The sequence below is a fragment of the Phoca vitulina genome, unplaced genomic scaffold (assembly GCF_004348235.1).
Source record: "Phoca vitulina isolate PV1807 unplaced genomic scaffold, GSC_HSeal_1.0 scaffold5, whole genome shotgun sequence".
Classification (NCBI taxonomy): Eukaryota; Metazoa; Chordata; class Mammalia; order Carnivora; family Phocidae; genus Phoca; species Phoca vitulina.
In genome coordinates, this window is record NW_022589708.1 from 9,682,327 (window position 1) to 9,703,000 (window position 20,674).

A 20,674-nucleotide genomic window follows, 5' to 3' on the forward strand; every position below is an offset into this window, starting at 1 on the left:
TGTAAGAGAAGATCTCATGTGAGAAGATAATATGTGAACAAAGAATTGAAAGAGGTAAAAGAGTCAGATGGAAGAACGAATATAAAAATCCCGCTATAGGATAGGAGCATGCCAGGTGTTTGAGGAACAGCAAATGGTGAATGAAGAAAGAGAAGTAGAAATTATGTCAGAGAACACATGAAAGCAGATGTGGATACAAATCATATGGGACATTGTAGGCACTGTGAGGTCTTCGGTTTCTATTGAAGTGTAAGATTTTTAACAGGGATGTGATGAAATCTTATTTATATATTCAACACTTTGGCCACAGTGTTGAGGGCGTATCAAAGAAGAGCAAAAGTGGATCCCAGGGGACCAGTTAGGTTGCTTTTATAATAGTCCAAAAGATGATGATGGTAGGTAGTAGTGGAGATAGTGATAGAGAAGAAGAAATGATAATATTTTGGATAAATCTTGAAGATAGACTGAAGAGATTTTGCTAAGGAATTACATATGGAATATGAAAGAAAGAACTGAGATTAGCATGATGCCAAACTTTCTGACCTGTGGAACAAGAAGAATGGAGTTGTCATTTCCTAGGTAGGGAAGATTGGAGAAGAACAAGTTTGAGAAGAAGAATAAGAGTTTGATTTTGGCCATGTTAAGCATGAGATACCTGTGAGACATCTTTGTAAAGATGTAATAGATGAAGAATGGAGTGATGAAGAGTTAAGTTATTACCAAGAGCTACCATATGTTGAGTTTCCAATGTGACAGGCACTGCTTTAAGTTTCTTACATAATGTTGTCATGTAATTCTCATAGTAACCTTATTGTATTATTATGACAGAAGTGGGAAGTGACAACTAGGCTTAAATGAATTGCTCAAAGACACACAGTCAAGCCTATGTTTGCCTTACTCCAATTGTGGTTTTAGCAACTGTTTTATCTTATATTCCAGGTAGAGGGAACAATGTATGCAAAGTAAAGAGGTCAAAGGGAGCATGGGATCCTCAAGAGAACTGCAATCACAGGGAAGATATTTGCATAATTACCTTCCAATGAATGAATGCTTTATAATTCTTTACAGTTTTAGAATTGTTTTCTCATAGGCACAAACATTAATCTCTACAAGGGAGGGAAATGATTTTATTATCAGTATTCAGTGGGTGAGAAATAGCTTTACAGGGCCAAGTTCACGAATTTAATCAATTACAAACTAAGGTTTGAACTCAAACTTCTCTCTCCAAAATTAAAAAATATATAAATATTTTTTACATTTCTGAATATTTTTAAATCTTATCATGAATCCATTTAGGACATGAAAAAATACACATAAGAATACATATATTTCGATATTGAAAAAAACATGGACATTGGAAAGGAATTTACAAGATAGGAATGAGTGATCTGGAAAATAATAATAATAGTGGTAATAGTAGTAGTAACAGCTCTCATTTTTGAGCACCTAGGAGGTGCCAGACACCCTACTATAATCTTTACATTCATTTACTAAATTTGATCTCACAAGAGTTGAACAGGAGATTCTCTTATCATTTCAATTTCAAGGATGAAGAAATTGAGGCTGAGAGAGACTAAGGCAACTTACTGGAGCTCATTACACACCAGGTAGTAGCGGAGTTAAGAAACGAACCAAGACTGTGTGAAATCAGAGCTCAGACTCCTGACAGGCTGGTCAGAAGCCCCTTTACCGAGGCAGTACTTTATTGTTTGTTTTTACAAAGCCAACGGTGAAATGAGTAACTCCGCGGGGGGGGGGGGTTCTCACAAGTGAGAGATTATTTTCTGCATCACAGCAAGGTATGGATTTGTATTCACGCGCCCTGAACGGGTGAATACAAATTTCACCCTAGTTTTGCACACACTTTTATCACAGCTTAAGACAGCAGATGGCTCTCTTGAGTTTTCTTTCGCTTACCTCCTGGCTCTGTAAACAACCAAACAGCGTTTTGGGGAGGTAAAAGGAAAACACGGGGATTAAACTAAAGGACCTTGATTATCCCAATGCTGCCTCCACCCCAAGCTCCCTTAAAACAGGAAACCACATAAAATAGAGAGGACCGCTTATGGCTTGCGAAATTCACGGTCTGAATAGACGCCCTGAGTCTGAGGAATCCGCAGTTCCCCGCGCTGCCCCGGGGGTCGGAATGCATGAGAGAAAGAGTATTTCTCGTTACCAAAGAGCGAAGGGCTTGATGCTAAGAGGAGTGTTATTGCTGTTAGTGGAAGCTGTGAGGATTAATTTCCTTTCCACCTTGGGGGAAAAAAAAAAAAGGTGGAAAGCTGCTTTTGAGGGAGGGGAGGATCAGAGACTCACAGCCAGCGCTCCACACTCAGGGGAACTTGCTTTTGCTTTTGCTGCGAGAGCTACCCCGGGGGCAGGATTCCCGTCCGCGGTGCTGAACCTCAGCCTGATCTGGAGGGTACTGAACAATGACGGGAAGGGTCTGAAGGAGCCAGAAAACCGACCTCCCAATTACCCAATCTGAGGAACTGGGGAAAAGACTGCACTATAAGAAACATGCCTGGAAAGAAAATAATTAACACAGCTACAATAATAAGAAGCTTAATCTCAATCTGTTCAAATTAATGCAGTAGCCAAATATGTCATAGGATAAAAAAAACCTTTCAAGGCAAACTAGGTTATGTTTGATTGGGGTAGTAGTAGTAGATTTAAGAGGTCACTATCCTTAATGTTTGGCTTCTTTGAAAAACTCACTACTAGCTTTAGGTAAATATATTTGTTTTAATTGTAAAGTCATTCAGAAATTCCAATCTATAAAGCCTGAAATGTCCAAATGGCCTCTCATCAATAAAGGAAGGCAGGAGTAGCTACTCTTTATGTTCACTGGGATTTGTTTCAGTGAATTTTTAAAAAGACATAATTAAATAGCCATTTCTGCAAAATGGCCTTTCCTTTTTTTTAAGCAGGAACATGGCAACACAACATAAATACACACTTAGCAGAAATATAAGAACAAAGACATTAAAACAGAAAATAAAGTGGTAGAGATAGAGCGAAATAGTTAACACACCCCTTTTCCTCACTTTTACTATCTCCTGGGTTACTAGACATTACAAATTTCTTGCAAAATTACTTCTGCTTATTCCTTTTAATAACTGTGATTATTTTGTAGATATAGTAACACAGCAAGGTGTGGAAAATAAGCTTACACAGTATGCTCTTAAGTACAGTATACATCATCCTAAAGCCAATGATAATTGCGCTGGACCCAAATCTATACACTTTCTTTAAATTGTCTTCCACAAAGAAAACTTGCTAGTAAATACGGAGTAAATGCAATGAGTTACAGATAAGAAGTAATTGCTTGCATGGAGAGGTTGTGGGTAAGTTCTATGGGCAGAAGGTGTCCAGCCTCTCTGTAATCAACCCTGGGCTGAGCTTCTCCCACTTGCTGGGTTGCAAGTCTTTGTAGTACTTAACTGCCTATTCCTGAGACAAAGAGAGTGTGTCTTGGTTCAGAACTGTCCCCAGGACTGCTGGCAGAGTGTGCCTCTCCTCTTTCCAGCCCTAAAGCAGTCACCAGAGAAGTGATTGTTAAAAGTCTCCCGATTAACAAATGAATCTTCTTTCCTCCATTCTTCACGCCAGATTGCTAGAAGTCTAGTTTTTGCATTTCCTTTCCCTACCTTCCTGTAATGATGAGCCAAACAGCTTAAAGGGAAGAGGAAAAGGTACAAAACCACAGGAGCAAAAATCTACACTTGGTTCTGTCACTCGGAGTGTATCCTAGAAACCACAGATCTGTATTCACCCAAGCATGAAGTGTTTCTCTCTCAACCTTCTTTCCTAGGATGCCCTCCCCTTGCTCCCTTCCTCCTGGACCTTATATGCAGTTACCCAAGACAGAACCCTGCCAGGACACAGACAGGAAGTCAGGGGGAGGAGGCAGCAGCTGTTGTATTTGAATTTCAGACACAGTTCATACGGCTTCGCTCCCTGACAGAGCTTCTCTACCCAGGGACGCCAAAGACAGCAGCTCAAATTGGAGTGTCCCTCCGTCTGGCTGCTTTTTGTTGTCCCTGGAATATTGTGACACACTCCCGCACCCTTAATATTTCTGCGGTGCCTCCTTCAGTATTCGCTTGGGCAATTCTCCCCTCCAGCTGCTGTTCTGTGCTGTACAGCCCCGGGCATCTCCTCCCCCCAGGGCTAGAGAGCGAATTTGGGAAGGGGGTCTTTCCAGACACACAGCCTTAGCCTAGCTTCTCACCTTCCCCTCCTTCCTTCATTGTTTGCTCCGTGTTATGGTTTCAAAATGACAAGAGGGGGAGTCCGCAAGTTTGGGTGGACCGGGTGAGGAGTGGAGCCGCCTCCCTCCCCGGACACACTCTCCTCCCCCCTTCCTCCTCCTCGTTCCCGGGGTGGAGGGGCTTGGGCGCCGAAGGGATTAGCAGGGCGGGCGGAAACTACCTCGCCCTCCAACCGCAGCCGAGAGTTTCTGGGGACCAGGAGACACGTTAAGATTCAGAAGCCCTGGCCAAGCCGCGGAAGCCTCGGAAACCTGCGAGTTCCATCTAAGAAAAAGCGCACCGATATTCCTGCAACCCCACCTGCTTTGGCTCGGCCTCTTAGCACCCCACCCCCTGGAATCCATTTTAGCTTTCTTTTTTATTATTATTAATATTTTTAATCATTACTATATATATATATTTTTTTTTTTTTCTTTCTTTCTGAAGAGAGGCATAGGAGGGGAGCGGGAGGGAGGTGTTGTGGGGTGGGAACGAAGCGTTTTGATTAGAGATCTCCGGGGAGAAGATTGCTCTCCCCAGATGCTGATTTCCAAAGCACTTGACAATCACCGGCAGAGCCCGCGAGCGGGCGGCGGCAGCGGCGGCAGCGGCCGGGGGGCAGCTCGAGCCCGGCGCTGAGTCCTGCCTCGTCTGCCCTAGACGGACGCCCGCGCCGACACCCGGCCGGGACCTGCCCTGCATCCCGTGCCCTGCAAGAAGGCGGCGGGCTCTCCCTCCCGCCGGGGAGGCGGGCGAGGCTTGAAGGCAGCGCGAGTGGCGGTGGCGGCCCCCGACAGGGCTCCGGTGGCGCGCGGTGAGCGGCGGCGCCCCCAGCCCCGGCCCCACTCCCGGCTCCGACGCGGCCGGGAGGCGGCCGCCACGACCTCGGCTCCCGGGGCTCGCCCCGCAGCGTCCCGGGAGCGGCTGCGCGCCCGACCCCGCGCTCCGCGGAGAGGGCGATGGGTCCTAGTCGGGACTGAGCGCCCCTACCCCTCTCCTCAACCCCTCGGGCCTCCTCCCTCTGCCTCCTCGAGGGCGAGCCGCCGTCTGCGCCGCCCCTTCCCTCTCCCGCGTCCCCAGCTCCCCTTCCCTCCGTCCCCTCCCTCCCCGGACCCATTCCCCGGGCCACCATGGCCGCGGCCATCGCCAGCGGCTTGATCCGCCAGAAGCGGCAGGCGCGGGAGCAGCACTGGGACCGGCCGTCTGCCAGCAGGAGGCGGAGCAGCCCCAGCAAGAACCGCGGGCTGTGCAACGGCAACCTGGTGGATATCTTCTCCAAAGTGCGCATCTTCGGCCTCAAGAAGCGCAGGTTGCGGCGCCAAGGTCTGTGTGGGTCACTGTCGGGAGGCGCGCCCTCGGACCTCTCCCACCTCCCCACCTGCATGGGGCCTCTTCGGGCTCCCCTTGCCCTCCCCCCGCCTCTCAATAGCCACCCCCACCCCCCACCCGCTATCTCCCTTCGGAGCGCCGCGAGCGCCTTCCGCCCGCCCGTGGGAGCTGGGAACCTGCTCTCGGGCAACCTGTAGCCACTGCAAACTCCACCCCGCCGGGAGCCGGCAACTTGGCCGGCTCTTCGCCGGCTGCCTCTGGCTCCCCGAGTCTCCTGCGGGCTGGCTTCCAGGGAAAATCTCTTTCTACTCTGAGGGTCCTGGCTTCCCCCGGGGGTAGCCTCTGACTCCGGAATGCTGGAGAAAGATCTCCGTAACACAGCGGGGTTTCGGTGCCTGCGTCCAGTCTGATTGAAGGGGTCAAGAATGTCTGTGTGTCTGGCCTCACCTAGCCTCCCAGGTCCCCTGGAAACCCCCTTGGCTCCCAGACCTTGGCGAAATGTGGCGATCCCCACCCCACCCCCGCGCGCCCTCCGCAGGGGCCGGTGTCAGAGGAGTGGAGGGTGTGTGTGAACTAAGGGACAGTTCGGTTGAGATTTACCAGAAGGCTGCTTAGCGGGCAGCACTGAGCGCGCTGAAGCCCGAGGTCACATTTTGGGATGCGGAGAGGGGAGCAGAGTAAGGAAGAATGAGTCCGAATTGGGGGTTTGGCGAGGTACACATCCCCAATATGTGCCAATTTAAATTCAAGGACTCGCGAATTACATGAGGCAAAACAAGCAGTTACTACAAGCAGATGACTAGAATAGTTGCCTTACTATACATATTTTTTGAGAAACAACTAGCGCCCAGCATGACCTGCTTTTGCTGCTTTAAAATGTCAGGGTCTGAGAAGGCAACTTAGGAGCAGGAGCCCAACTGCTTTTGTTCATCTCTGCTTGCTTCCACATCCAGTTGCTAAGGGCGATTGTTTTGAGACTATGTGGGGTGTTCTGTGGGAGAAATGGGGATTGCTTGCTTTTCCTAAGTGGGCTTGGCAGGAAACATCGAAGAATATATTTACATTAATAGGAGTATATGTTTGCCCAGCAGATTATATTCTTGGTGCCCAGCTGTATTTGTTTTAAATACCCTGTTGTTCCAAAGACAGGGGAGACAAGCATACGCTATACATGTGTATCTATGTGAGTGTGTGTGTTCTACACATTTGCAGATTTATGACCAAAAGTTTTAATGCTTGTGTTTTTTTTTAAAGGCTGTAGCTGAATAGTTTTTTAAAGGACAATAGCTTATTGTCACATTAGAAATTGGAGATTATTTGCTCTTAGAATCAAACTTAAAAGGCAAACATTGGAGAAAAATTAGAGTGGCAGTTCTAAGGAAGATAAATTTATAGAAGTATAATACCTAATTGCATAAATATAATACCTCTTGATGAAGTATTTGGGGACAATATTTTCAGATGACTGTAGAAGGTATTAAGAAAAATGGGTTTTAATTTTCCACTTTAGCCTAGAGCCTTATCCAGCAAACCTTTCTATTAAGAGCAACTCAATTGTTCTAAACATTGCAGTGTCACATTATCTTGACTTACAGTGTTTGCTTCTCCCCCTTTTAAAAATCAGATTCTCTTTTAGAACACAGTGTTCACCAGGTAGAGCTCCAAATGTTGCCATCTACTTGAAGTAAATAAACCTGTTCTCTTCTAGATAAGATTACTCTAATATAAACAATGATTAAAACTTACTGTGTGTCTTCTTTAAATATACAACCAGTGGATTATTTTGTAAATATGGACAATGAATGTTTTTTTCATATTGCATAATGAAGGACGGTGTGCTTTACACTTCTGTATTTTAAGACGGGGATATACCTTTTTTTTTTTTTTTTTCCAGATATGGGAAGATATCTGAGCTTCCTAATAGTCTGTTACACCATTTTCAACCCCGACTGCTCTCTTGGTATTTATGAGTTCAAAATGATACGCATGCATCACTGATCTGTAAGAAAAATACATTTGAGGTCACTTCTGCTCCCTTATTTCCCAAACAAATGATAGGTTAAAAGGAAATTTCATCGGGACCTTTCCTTTTATCCTCTTTATACTTCTCATATGTAAAGAAATATATTCTTTTGTGAAGAAAAATATAGATATATCTCTGGAGCATCAGACATTAATTTATTATTACTAATTTAAGCAAAATAAATATTAAAACTTTATATTATGTAAGTTATGTATTGATATCTAATTATATGATTTTATATTACATATAGCTATATATAGTTATTTCATTATTTAATTAAGTGCTCTTTAAGGAAATATTTTTAAGCATAGTTATCTTACCTCCAAACTCACTCTTTGCATCGGAACTGCCCTCAGGAAACTTAAAAAATCTGATTTATTAATTTAAAGATACAACTTTTAGGTATGACAGTTTTATATATCTTCATATTTGAACGTCATTAATTTGACAAAGGGTTACTGAATCTTCCTCCTATGTCAGGTGCTGTTCCAGGTGTTATGTGTAGAGCAGTGAATAAAACAAATGAAGTCCCTTCCATCATGGAGATTACAAATATGGGGTAAAAGCCAATGCATATGGAAAGGAACAAAATAAAAAACTCCAAGTCCTATAAAGAACAAAGACGGCTGAGGCTGCAGGGGTGAAGGTGGTGGGAGAGAAACCTAATTAGATCAAGAATGCAGGGTGGGCCACGCTGAGAAGTCCAGGTTGAGAGCTGACATCTGAGAAGGACAATGAAAGCCCCTGAGTTGAGAAAAATCTTAAACTGTTCAGAGAAGCAAAAGAGATACAGAAATACAGTATACTGTCATCTTGTATTCATAGTCCATTTTGGCTGAAGTTTACATTTTGACAGGTGAATTCAAATACACGTGACGTGTTGGCAAACAGAATAAATAATAGCTCCACATTTTGTGTTTGGGGGAAGAGTAATAGCCATTTCTTAAATGTACGGTGTTTTTCCTTTTTAATGCTTCCTTAATTAGTAATTTATTTAGTATAAAGAGTATGGCTTGTATTTACTTACGTGCTTTTGGTTGGAGCCCTATCCCCCACTCTGATCAGCTCCTACCCTCATAGAAGAGTGATTTTTGCACCAGTTGAGTACCAGTTGTACCATTTTGTCCTCTTGTAAAGGACAAGAATCTAGATGGCTTTTGGGGATTGTGTGGGCACCATGACTATCCCACCTTTCCAGATTCATCTCTCTCTACCTTCCCTACCTCCAAAGACTCCAAACACCATTCAAAGTTCCTAAAGTTAGTCACATGCTTTCAGATCCCTGTTCTTTTGTTTGTGCTTTACTCTGTGTGTGGAATCTTCTATCTTCTATCTTCACCTGTTGAAATTATCCCCATTTCTTAGAGCTTGGAGAAATGCCATTGCTCTAGGAAGTCTTCCTTTATTGCAGAGAAGTAAGAATAGTCCTCCCGTGGCATTTTATACCTCACTATCATTGTTTATGCCTGATAATAATTAATTGTGCCCCATCCCAAGATGTGGTTAACTGTCATTAAGAGCAAAGTCTGTGTTTTCTGCACTTTCATAGACTCTCAAATCTTGATAGAGTGTCTGCCATGGCCTGGGTACTTGGCATTGCCCTTGAGTTGAAGTGAAATAGGGAAGGTCCACAGGTCCAACGCTAAAAGAGTGTTCTTGAACCACAGTACTCTAAATAGACCACTTTAGAAGTATATATACTTTTCAAGTTTTTATATATTTTTTCCTCTCCATCTATATCTATATCTATATCTATATCTATATCTATATCTATATCTATATTAGGAATCTAGACACCTTTATATATGTATATATAAATATATATTTTTCCTCTCCATATATATATATGTAGTAGGAATCTAGACACACACACACACATATATATGTAACTTATCCCTTTTTTAAGGGACTAGAGGGTGATTACATATAACCAACCTCACTTTAAGGCTTAACTAATTTATGAAAATAGATATTTAAGATATCTGTTAATTTAGCTAAAGAAAGAAGAGGGCACAAGGAAATCAACTATTTGCAAATAGTTTTATTTGAAATCTTCACCTTTTTTTGTAAAAAGTGAAAAACTAAAATAGAAACTGCAAGCAATGATGTATAATGAAGATTTTATCCTAAAAGCGTTACATTTTCATTATTAATTTTTAAACCAAAACAAGAACCTTTATTGCTTGTAAGACAATACCTTTCAAAATTTTTAGTGTGGCTAATGCAATTGTTTCTTGAAATTTACTTTTCTTCGCTACTCTCATCATAGGAGTCAAGGTATCATGTGTCATGTACGTTTAATCAGTAGTTGTGTGCGTTTCTTACTAGCACATTTTACCTGAAATAAATTACAGGATGTCATAAGAAACAAGGAAAGAAAAATGAGCTACTTAAAATTTGTTTTCGCGTTATTGTGTAATATAAAAAGCAGAAATATATGTATGCTTATATCAACAAAACTGCTTTGCTCCAGTGTGATAGTGAAACCCATCAGTTATCCTAGGAAAAATGGTCTTCCTTTTTACAAGAAGGAAAGGAAAGATGTAAGGAAAGATGTGTCCACCTTCTCAGGAAATAATCAGCAACAAAGAGTCATCAGAAGACCACCATCCTTTGTGCTACTATTTCAGAGCCATGTGAAAATACAGACCACCTACTTATATTGGCTGTTTAGGTCAAAATAAAACAAGGGAATATTTTTCCCCCTAACTATCATCCTTCTTTTCTTTGGAGAGTGTATTTTTTTTTTTTTTTAGTTTTCTAAGGCCATGTACGTGGTCTTCCTACTTATCTTTTCATAATACCTGTTGCTAACTTGTTGATAATCAGAATTTTATTATTTGTTAGTTGCATAAAGGTAAGATAAAAATCATAGTTTTTCTTAACTGAAATGTCTAATTTTTCAACAAGCATATTTTGTCAAATGCAGGGTTCCTAAGTGAGAGCTTTTATGGGAGCTTTACTGAATTGGTAAACAAAACAATGTTAGAGACTTTTTAAGAAGTTGACCCTTGCTTACGCATTTTTTCTGTGCCTTAATTGTTATGATTTCAACATTCTACATTTGCTCTAGGCTTCTGAAAATGGTTGATAGCACAGTGGTGCAATAAACTAAGAAGTGGTACAGCAAGTGAAGGGTAAGACAGCATAGTAGTTTAGGTAAGATGTGAGGTTGAGTAAGATGATTTGCGTTGGGTTGAGTTAGGCTCATAGGTTGAGTTTACATGTATTGAGAAAATAATACTGTCTGGTGAAGAAATCCTTTGATAGTTCATAATACAAGACTTCAGAAGCACCACTCCACCCCAAATCCACCACCAGGTTACCATTATCAGTTACAGGTTTCACTTTTTATTTCAAATTAGTAGAGTTATTAATGTAGTTCTTCTACATTTCGCCCCCAAATTCTGTTCTTCTGTGAACAGTTTTATACTATATAATGTTACTATAAGAAAATTGTTTTCAAGTAGACATGAACCTCCCCTTCCCTCTCGTCAATGTAAAATGATGTCTTTTAAACTTGATTTGCTTAACTTAAAAATAATGGCAGATATTCAGAGGAAAAGGTGGGTGACATATTTTTCAATCTGATTTATCTTAGTTTTTAGAATCTAGGTTTCTTTCTAGGTATACTTTATCTTAATTTCTTCCCCAGTTGTGAGAAATTTTAGCCAAAACAGACTATGACATTTCAGCAATGTAAATTTGTTTATGATGTTTTAAATGTTGTCATTAGCACTCAAGGGCTAAAAACACAAAACAAAAGCATAATGGAAACTCAAACATATAAAAGACCATTTTAACGAGGTTGATGCAATTTAAAGTCAATCACATTGTGTTGGCATGACTAGGAAACAACTAATTTAGTAATTTTACCTATAAAGATTCCAATGTTCATTTTAAGAAACTCAGATTATATGAATAGGTTACCATTTACTGTTTGCTGGGAGGACAGCAGTGGTAGACAGTGGTAGTAGGAATCTAGATACCTTTTTAAAAAACCATTTTATGATAGTTATTACTTTGTCATTCAGGGGAAAGACTCTTTGCATAAAGCTATATTGTGTGAAATATTTGTGTGGAGTATGTGTTTCACCCTATGCTTTCAAAGTTCTTGGCTATCAGGTGTGACAGGGACTCTTATGGTGTGACGGGGTCATATGGTGTGTATGGTGGGGTTACTGCCGCTTAAGAGTCAGTGACTCACCTGCCTGGCATATAACAAACCCTGCACAAGCATTGGTTGGATGAATGAAAAGTTGTGTATTTCTTAGGATTTACATCTGACATAGAGTGACCATTGAGATCAGTGTGCACATAGCAGTGACCCGAACTGAGGGGACTTAATGTGTTTATCAACTGCCTACGTGGCATCCTGTGTCAGGCACTGTACCATGGAGTACTAGTTCATCTTCACAACAAATCTGTGTGGGAGGTACATTACGTTATCTATCCATTGATACACTAAATTATCCATTAATGGATGATACACTAATATTATCTACCCATCCATTTTATAAATGAGGAATCATAAACAAACAAATAAAATGGTTAATTGACCAAATTCATATATCTTTGAAGAGTGGGGCTGAGACTGAAACCCAGGTTGCCAGGCTGACACCAGCGTCCCTGCTCTTAACAAATGCCAATTCTCGATTGTCACATACTTTATTTCGTTATCTCAATTAGTTGAGATACATCAGCATTTCACAGCAAAGGAAACTGAGGCTCAGAGAGTTTGCATTTTGCCAAAAGACTTACACCTGAGCAAAGTAACACCAGCTGAATTCAGAAACAAATCTGCCTGTCCTTAAATCCTCTATTCTCCCCACTACTCAACACTTCCAGTTCTTCATGACATTTTGAACTTGTCATTAATGGGAGACACCTTACTGTTAAGTCCTGTAGTAGGTGTTCAATGTATATATCTGGTTGTTGGATACATGCAATAGTGTATTATGAACTTTTTAAAATTGAAGGTGTGAGAAGGCTTGCCTGGAAGTAGAAACCTATTTGTAGGCTTTGGCAAAAGAGACAAAAAAATGTGCCATATTTTACCAAGCCATTTTTCACATAGGGATGTAGCTTTGATTTTCTAACAAGTGTCTGGATGTGATATTAGTTGCTGCTATCTCCTTGGTGAATTGCAACAGTGACCTGAAACTCTGAAAAGGATTAATTTGGAGTGCTCTCATTAGCATGTAATGAATTTTAAGTTAAGTTTTTCATTAATTTTTTATTAATTTTCCTAGATTATATATTTTAGACATTTCTCATTTCTAACAAGATGCTTTATTGGTTACATTCCTTATTGGCCTTATTGTACATGATAAACTGAAGCAAACCACTAAGGTTACAGAGTCACAAATTAATCGTGAAAATTACAGATTGTTAGAAAACTAGATACTGTGTGTTGTATGCTGCTTTTGAATTAACACATTGGTTCAGAGTTCTTGTCTAATGAGTTCTTAGATCTTGTTCTTACTACTGATACCAGAAGAACATAATGTAGTCAAGTCTTAGTCATGTGTAAATTGTATTATGCACTTTATAAAAGTTGCACACAGATGAATATTTAACTCTGAGACAATATTTCAAGTCTAGTTATATGTCATTTGGGTATTTTATTGACTTATACTATCTGACTTTTATTTTCTTGTTCACCTTACTTACATGGTAAAACTAACTGGGTAATCTAACCATCAACCTATTTTTGTGCCTGTACATACACAGCTGATTTCGGCTGAAGAGAAAACGTACATACACATGGGTTGTTCCTACTTTAAATTCATAGTCAATTACATCAAGTGGGCCCCTAGTACATTAAAAAAATCTACTTCTATTTAACTAGATGATTTTCTTATCTTCTTTCTCTTTAAACCTCTTGGACTTACTCCCCCAACCCCACACTCAACTACGTTCTTTCTTCTATTTTTTTGAGAAAATAGAAATAATAAAAAATAAATTTTCACGTACTCCACTACTGGCTTTTACAAACCGATCTGCATATCTATCCATTTACTCCTCTTTTTCCTCCTGAACTTGGGGATGAACTCTTAGTGCTTCTGTTTAAGGTTAAGACCACCTCCAACTGAGGGATAGATCCTTTCTCCTACTCAGGGACATCAATCCAATAATTTCCCACTCTCTTCTGCATCATATAATCTTCATATTCTACCATCTTATTCTCATCAAAATATAAATATGCTGTGATACATCCCATCTTAAAAAGTAATCTTCTCATGATGGTACATTCTTCTCTAGCTACTAAATCAATCGTCTTTTGTCAGCAAAACTCCTTGAAAAATAGATCTCCAATTTTTCTCCTCCTGTTCTCTCTTGAACCCTTTCTAAATCACATTTTTGCTCCATCAAAACCATTCATGATGATCACCTTTTCATAGTTATGATGTGTCTGGATTAATTGTTAATACATTAACTATTGCCATCATGCAACATGACGCTGTGCCAAACACTATTAGTACTCAGTTGGGACTCAGGTATCATTAGAAGGCAATGCTTGATGTTTCCTTATTTGGGAAGAATATTATTTTCTTTTTTTTAAAGATTTTATTTCTTTATTTATTTGAGAGAGAGAGAGAGAAACAGCATGAGAGGGGATAGGGTCAGAGGGAGAAGCAGGCTTCCCGCTGAGCCGGGAGCCCGACGTGGGACTCGATCCCGGGACTCCGGGATCATGACCTGAGCCGAAGGCAGTCGCTTAATCAACTGAGCCACCCAGGCGCCCAAGAATATTATTTTCATCACATATATTTGTATTGGGCCTGAACAACTTGTCTTCATAAAACAGAATTTGAATGATCTTTCTAAGAATTAGCCTTTTAATTTTTTGTCTGTACAAATATAATGGATTTGTGACTAAGTAATCATTCATTTATAAACTCTTCAATTACTAGCATAGCCGGAAGTAATAGGCAAATTAAAATATTTGGTTAATCTCTTAATAAACATCACTCAGATTCAAGCATTATACACAAAGAAATAGTTATAAATATAAGAAGGAGCATTTAACAGTTTATTTGCTATATATGAAATGTTTTCACTGATATATTCGGTTTTAAGTAATGCTAATGGGTTCTCTTATGTATCTACCTATTATATGTAGATACACAGTTAGGAGATCTGGTGACAAAGTTAAGGTAACTTTTTTACATTTGTGTTTTTGTTTTTGTTTTTAAATCTCCTATTGGAACGACAAACAGCTTTTGAGATATGAGAAATGGCGAAGTGCTGGCAATTAGAGTTTAAGAATAAATTCATAGACAGAATTCTATTGTCTCTTCTTGTTAGGTTGTCGGGGGCCATATGTAACCACTGAGTTCAGCAGCTATGACATGAATGTAGTGTCTTTTCTCAGGACACTCTTGAATGTTTGGTGGGCAAATGCCCGGTTTCTTCAGAATGCAACAATTTTCTCCCTTTGGGAAAGGTCTTTAAAAGAGTCACAATTTCATGGGGCTTGATGTCTTTTTATCCCTCCACATGCCTCATTTTATCTCTTTAAGTTTAGGTAAATAATTCCTGCCTAGCCTTGGCTACATCGTGCCCTTTAAATATGTGTTCGTGGCTTTTTATCCTCCTCACCATTTGGCCAACTTATAATTGTTTAACTCTATTACTATTTCTGCATAAGTAAATGCCACTAGCCCCTTAATCGTTTCTGTGGCTTAGATGGTTCAATAATTACCTCATCCTTATTCCAGCAAACGAGAGAGCTGCTATTTTCATGAAGAGAATTTCATGCTGAGGCCAACCCTGGTGCAGAGAGGATTGCATTTTCTGTCTCCCTTCTCGCTGGGGCCAGGCTCCAACCTGAATGGAGGGATGAGGAAATTGGACAAGTCTACACAAGACAGAAGTTATTTCTCTTGGCTTAATGCCTGACAAATTGAAGGAAAAAAAGCAGGGAAAGTAATCAAACATCTTTACTGCATCTGCTAGGATTAGAAGCATTATATGCCACATCTCTTACTTCTCCCAACCATTGGAAATCGGTGGTATTATTTTCATTTTCATGGATGAGAGGAGATGAAATAATTTTTCTAGAGACTTGCACATGGCAGAAGTAGTATTTCAATGCAGTTCAGGTCTAACTGATATAAGGTGTATGTTTTTAGAATTAACCCAGTGGATCTTAGATAATAATGGTATTCAGCATTATATCCCGGTGTCTTCCTAGATTTATCCTTCGGATGGGCTAGATCGTCAACCACAGGGTCTGCCTCTGTTCATCCTTCCAGGGTGTGTATGCCAGGACACGGTGCTGCGGCAGCTGCTGTGACCGGTGGTGTTACCTGTGATAACCACCCCACACAGGAGTATGCATCCGGCTCTACCTCCAATTTCCCATTTCTGTCTGATGCTTGGGACACTAGGGCAGCGCCCTGTGCAGAACGGCAGAGCTTAGACACATTCATTCTGTAGTCTCTCAGACTTTCTTTCTGGAGTGAACCATCCCAGACGGTGTGGCAATGTTGAAGTTTTCCTGGAAGGTTTGGAGGATTGTATGTCTGTCAACTTTGGTGTTTTTCATCCCCAGGCCTTTGCATTTTGGAAAATTATAAAAGTAATACAGGTTGCTGAAGTTTGGAGAATATGGCATTAATAAGCAAAGCTGTCCTCTTCCTCTGCTACTGGTGCTGAGCTAACACAATTTTTAATCATTAGAAATGTCCCTGGTATCCAGATGCTCCCATGACTGTTTTCATTTTACTTGCCGGATGGTTTATTGTTGTGTGGGCAAGTGAAACAGACTCAGAGTACGATGTTAAGCACTTTTTGCAACTTCTACACCAATAAATCAGCCCAAAGGTAAAATTTTCATTTCTGCCTGGGTTTTTCTTTTGCCCCATGACAGTAGTACCAAAGATTATCTCAACACCATTTCCCTGAGTTCATTAGTTTATAACATAAATATTCCCATTTATTCACTTTCTTTGAAAAAGCAAACACAGCACCTTGTGACGTCACAGCTGTTAAACGTTAACCGAACTGTTATCAGTGTTGGCTGGCTTCATGCTGCTGTTCCTTGTTTCTGCCCCCTACACAATGCCCATTGTCATCTTCTGAGGCAGGCTCATTGATTTTGTTCCTTAAAAAGTGAATGCAAGGAAATACCCCAAATCTCACCCGTACTGCATCTCTGCACTTCCATCACTATTATTTACCACTATCCTTATACAGCCCAGCCATTCCCGCACACCAGTCTGTGGTGCCCCCGGGCAATGGGGAGAGCGTGGGCTCCGGCGCTGGAATCTGCCTTCTACTGGCTGAGCAATTCAGACAAGTCTGTGAATATGCGGAGACCTCCACGCAATGAGCAGCATGGAAAAGATGACCTGGAAGACATCATTTAGCTTTAAATTCCTTTGCTCACTTGTTTAGAGGCCCACATGGGCTCAGCCTTAGAAAATCAAGGCAGAGATAGGTTTCTTTGCACAGGTTTGTGCTTACAGCAAAAGGCCCTCTGAAGAGCAGAATCGCCCGCTCACTGGTCTGTTCTCAGTGTCTGTTGCCCTGTTCCCTTGCCCCAGAATCCCATCCCCTCATGCTTCCCCAGCCCTTGTGCCTCCTAACTTACTTTGGACCCATACTTCCTGTTGGCTGTTTACTAAATACAGCCGGAAAACAGTTGCCTAATTATCCCTATATACTATATTTATTCTACTTCTTATAATTTACAATACAATTACAATCTTATCTGTTAAGTTTGAGACAATTGCTAAGAGCGCTTTTCTCTCTCTCTCTCTCTCTCTCACTGTGTGTTTGTGTGTAAGAAAGTATGTTGTGTATGTGTGTAAATTAGAAGATTAGCATGAAGAACGCTGTATGATGCAGATACTACATGAAGCATAAAAGCAGAGAACTAAGTATGTTCAATTCCAAATTTATATATATTTTAAAAATTGATGTGCTCAGCCTCCTATCCCCCCACCCTTGTTGTTACCACACTATGCCTTTAGGCAGATAAAAGCTACCATTCTCCTAGATTCACAGATGTGATACTAAGATAGAAAGTAAAAAAGAAGCCTGCTGAAGACTCTAGTAAAAGTCAGTTTAAGGCCTCCCGGTAACTTCTAGAACTCAATGCTTTCAGATACCTTTATTTGTTTTACCTTGACAAACCTCATTATATTCTTCAGGGGTTGGCATCTGCACAGATTTTTTTTTTTTTTTTTTTTTTACAGCTTTGATACATATGACCCATACATATGACTGGGTCATATGTATCAAAGCTTACTAGCAACTAAGCTAAAACCCATTTGAAGGGATTAAAGCTTCAGTGAGGAAATACAAAAACAGTGACAAGTCCAGAAAGAAAGGCATAACTAAAATGAATGACTACACACACACACACACACACACACATACGCACGCACACCCCACAATCATCATCCCCACAACCATGACCTGCAACATAAATGAATGTCAAGGTGCCCATAGGAATTTCAATCTGCATTTTTAAGTTCTGTTAAGTAATATTGAACATATTCCTAAAGAACAGCATCCCATCCTGTAAGTGGCAACAAGAATGCATTTAAGGAAAGCGATAAAAAGAAATCAAACGGAAAGCTGGAAAATAATCTAGATTGGCAGGATTGGATGGACGAGAAAAATAAAACCATTGGATATTAACTAGTTGGAATTGACAGCACAGCCAGCTTTCTTCGGAAGAGAAGCAGAAGCACTAAATAAGGGAGCTTCTCAATTTTAAGAAGTTGAATTAATCAAACATAGGACTAAAGCTATTGGATTTGTATCAAAAGTGCTGGTTTTGAAAGTAGGCCAGACGGATGTGCTTCTGATCAGCGACCAGCCAGTGAAGCTTCCGAGTCTCAAACACCATGACAGGGCTTGGAACAAGTAAAAACATTCTTTGGTAAAAATCTCAGCAAATAGTTATTTTCCTAGTGAAGAAAATATTTACAAGTCAGGAGGATTCCTTTATGCTTCAGGCAGTTGATTATTCTGTGGTTATTAGCACTTGCATCAAGGTGATTCTGTTTAAAGAATGCATCACACACAGGTGGTTTGATTAAACAAACTGGTTTCATGGCTGCCGTATCAATCAATAGTGGGTGCAAACATTTTGTTTCATGAGGAAAAATATGGATGAGCGATATACTGTATATCCTGATATGGGGTTTCAAATGGCAGTTAAGAAACTATATAGCACAAAAAGGAATTTTTGATGCCTGTCTATTGGGTTTATTCTTAAGAAATATATGAACCCCTTTCATTCAAGTACCTCTGAACTCCATAAAGAAAACCGTGAGTTAAAGCACTTACCATCAGGAAGCTAAAAAGAAGAAGAACAAAAAGACAGAAAAAATATCGAGAGAGAGAGAGAGAGAAAACCCTAAAATGTAGAAGGTGCAGTCAGCAAGAAGAATTCTTAATGCTGGGACCTTGTATACTCTCGTAGGTATTCCCCTGGCAAAGTGGCTGGATGTGTCTGCTCCTCTTTAAGGATCTGTTACTTTGAATAATCTAAAGGGGTTCCTAAGCTGATAAACCTCGAGACCCTACCATTGTTGCGAGTAAACATAAGGGAACAAATTTCTTAGCTTATCATAAACTTTACCATCATCCACACTGAACCTCACAAAAACTCTTTAAAACAGACATTATGCCTATTTTTCCTATTTATTTTTTTATTTTTATTTTTATTTAAATTCAGTTAATTAACATATAGTGTATTATTAGTTTCAGGGGTAGAATTTAGTGATTCATCAGTTGCATATAACACCCAGTGCTCACTACATCACGTGCCCTCCTTGATGCCCATCATCCAGTTACCCCATTCCCCCACCCTCCTCCCCTCCAGCAACCCTCACTTTGTTTCCTAGAGTTAAGAGTGTCTTATGGTTTGTCTTCCTCTCTGATTTAGTCTTATTTTATTTTTCCCTCCCTTCCCCTATGATCCTCTGCTTTTTCTCTTAAATTCCACATATGAGTGAAATTATATGATAATTGTCTTCTCTGATTGACTTATTTTGCTTAGCATAATACCCTGTAGTTCCATCCACATCATTGCAAGTGGTAAGATTTCATTTTTTGATGGCTGAGTAATATTCCATTGTGTATATATATTCCATATCTTCTTTATCCATTCATCTGTTGATGGACATCTGGGCTCTTCCCATAGTTTGGCTATTTTTCAAGTGAAAAAAATGGAAATGTATGGATATAGTAATTTTCTTGGATCATATAGTCTCTACATAGGGGTATGTAATAGGATTACAACCCTGTATTTTTGGATTTCTACTGTGAAGTCAGCTCCCTTATGATACAACTACCATCTCCCCTGAAGTTTCCTTGATAATGAATAAGAAAAATGTGTAGAGAAACTTCTTTTCAAGTAGGGAAAAAGTTGCAAGTTTTGAGAACATTTTTCCCAATCTGGGTTGGAAGTCACCCCTTGGGGAGTGGGAGGGAGATGCTAAGAATTATGGCTTTAGTTTATCTGCTCCCACCTCCTCTCTCTCTCTCTGACATGCTTCTGTTTAATTATGGGCAATTCCACTCCATTTTTTTTAAAAAGAATTTTATTCATGTTTATTGTTCATAAAATTTGCAAGACTATAAAATCCAGGAGACAACCTAACAGGTTAAGTGTTCCTCTCCAATTTTTGGGAAACACTATAATTCTTCTTTTTGTCCATCTCTAGCTTTCCTTTTTTAAGAAGGTGTTTGGTTTTTTGTTGATTAGAAAATCCTCTCAGTATTTCTCATGCAAGACTACAGTTAAAGGTGTAAAAAATTCCTTGCGTGAACACTCAGCAGGTTTATCAAATGACCTATCGCTTGAAGATGACGCGTATGTCTAATGTTATCCTGATTTTAAAATAGATATTTTATTGATATATAACATGTGCATTGAAAGTGCACATATCACATACAACTTAATGAATTTTCACAAATGAATACACTTGCATAAGGACCACTTGGATCAAGAGCAGAACAGTGCCCCAGAAATCCCACTCACAGGACTTTCCAATCAATAAACCCTAAAGGTAGGCACTGTCTTGACTTTAACACAATATAT

The 20,674-nt window shown here is 40.2% G+C and overlaps 1 protein-coding gene across 3 annotated transcripts in view; it reads left to right on the forward strand.

The window, feature by feature from the left end:
* Positions 1–20,674, forward strand: part of FGF14 (fibroblast growth factor 14) — a 600,726-nt gene that overhangs the window by 423,913 nt on the left and 156,139 nt on the right. The window contains exon 1 of one of the 3 annotated variants that reach the window (XM_032402671.1): positions 5,346–5,576. The exons of 1 other annotated variant lie outside the window; for it this stretch is intronic. In XM_032402671.1, coding sequence (XP_032258562.1) covers positions 5,384–5,576 — 193 coding nt within the window. In that variant the 5' untranslated portion in view covers positions 5,346–5,383. Of the gene's footprint in view, positions 1–5,345; positions 5,577–17,302; positions 17,496–20,674 lie in introns of those variants that run through there. One more of the 3 variants, XM_032402672.1, reaches the window with a different exon arrangement.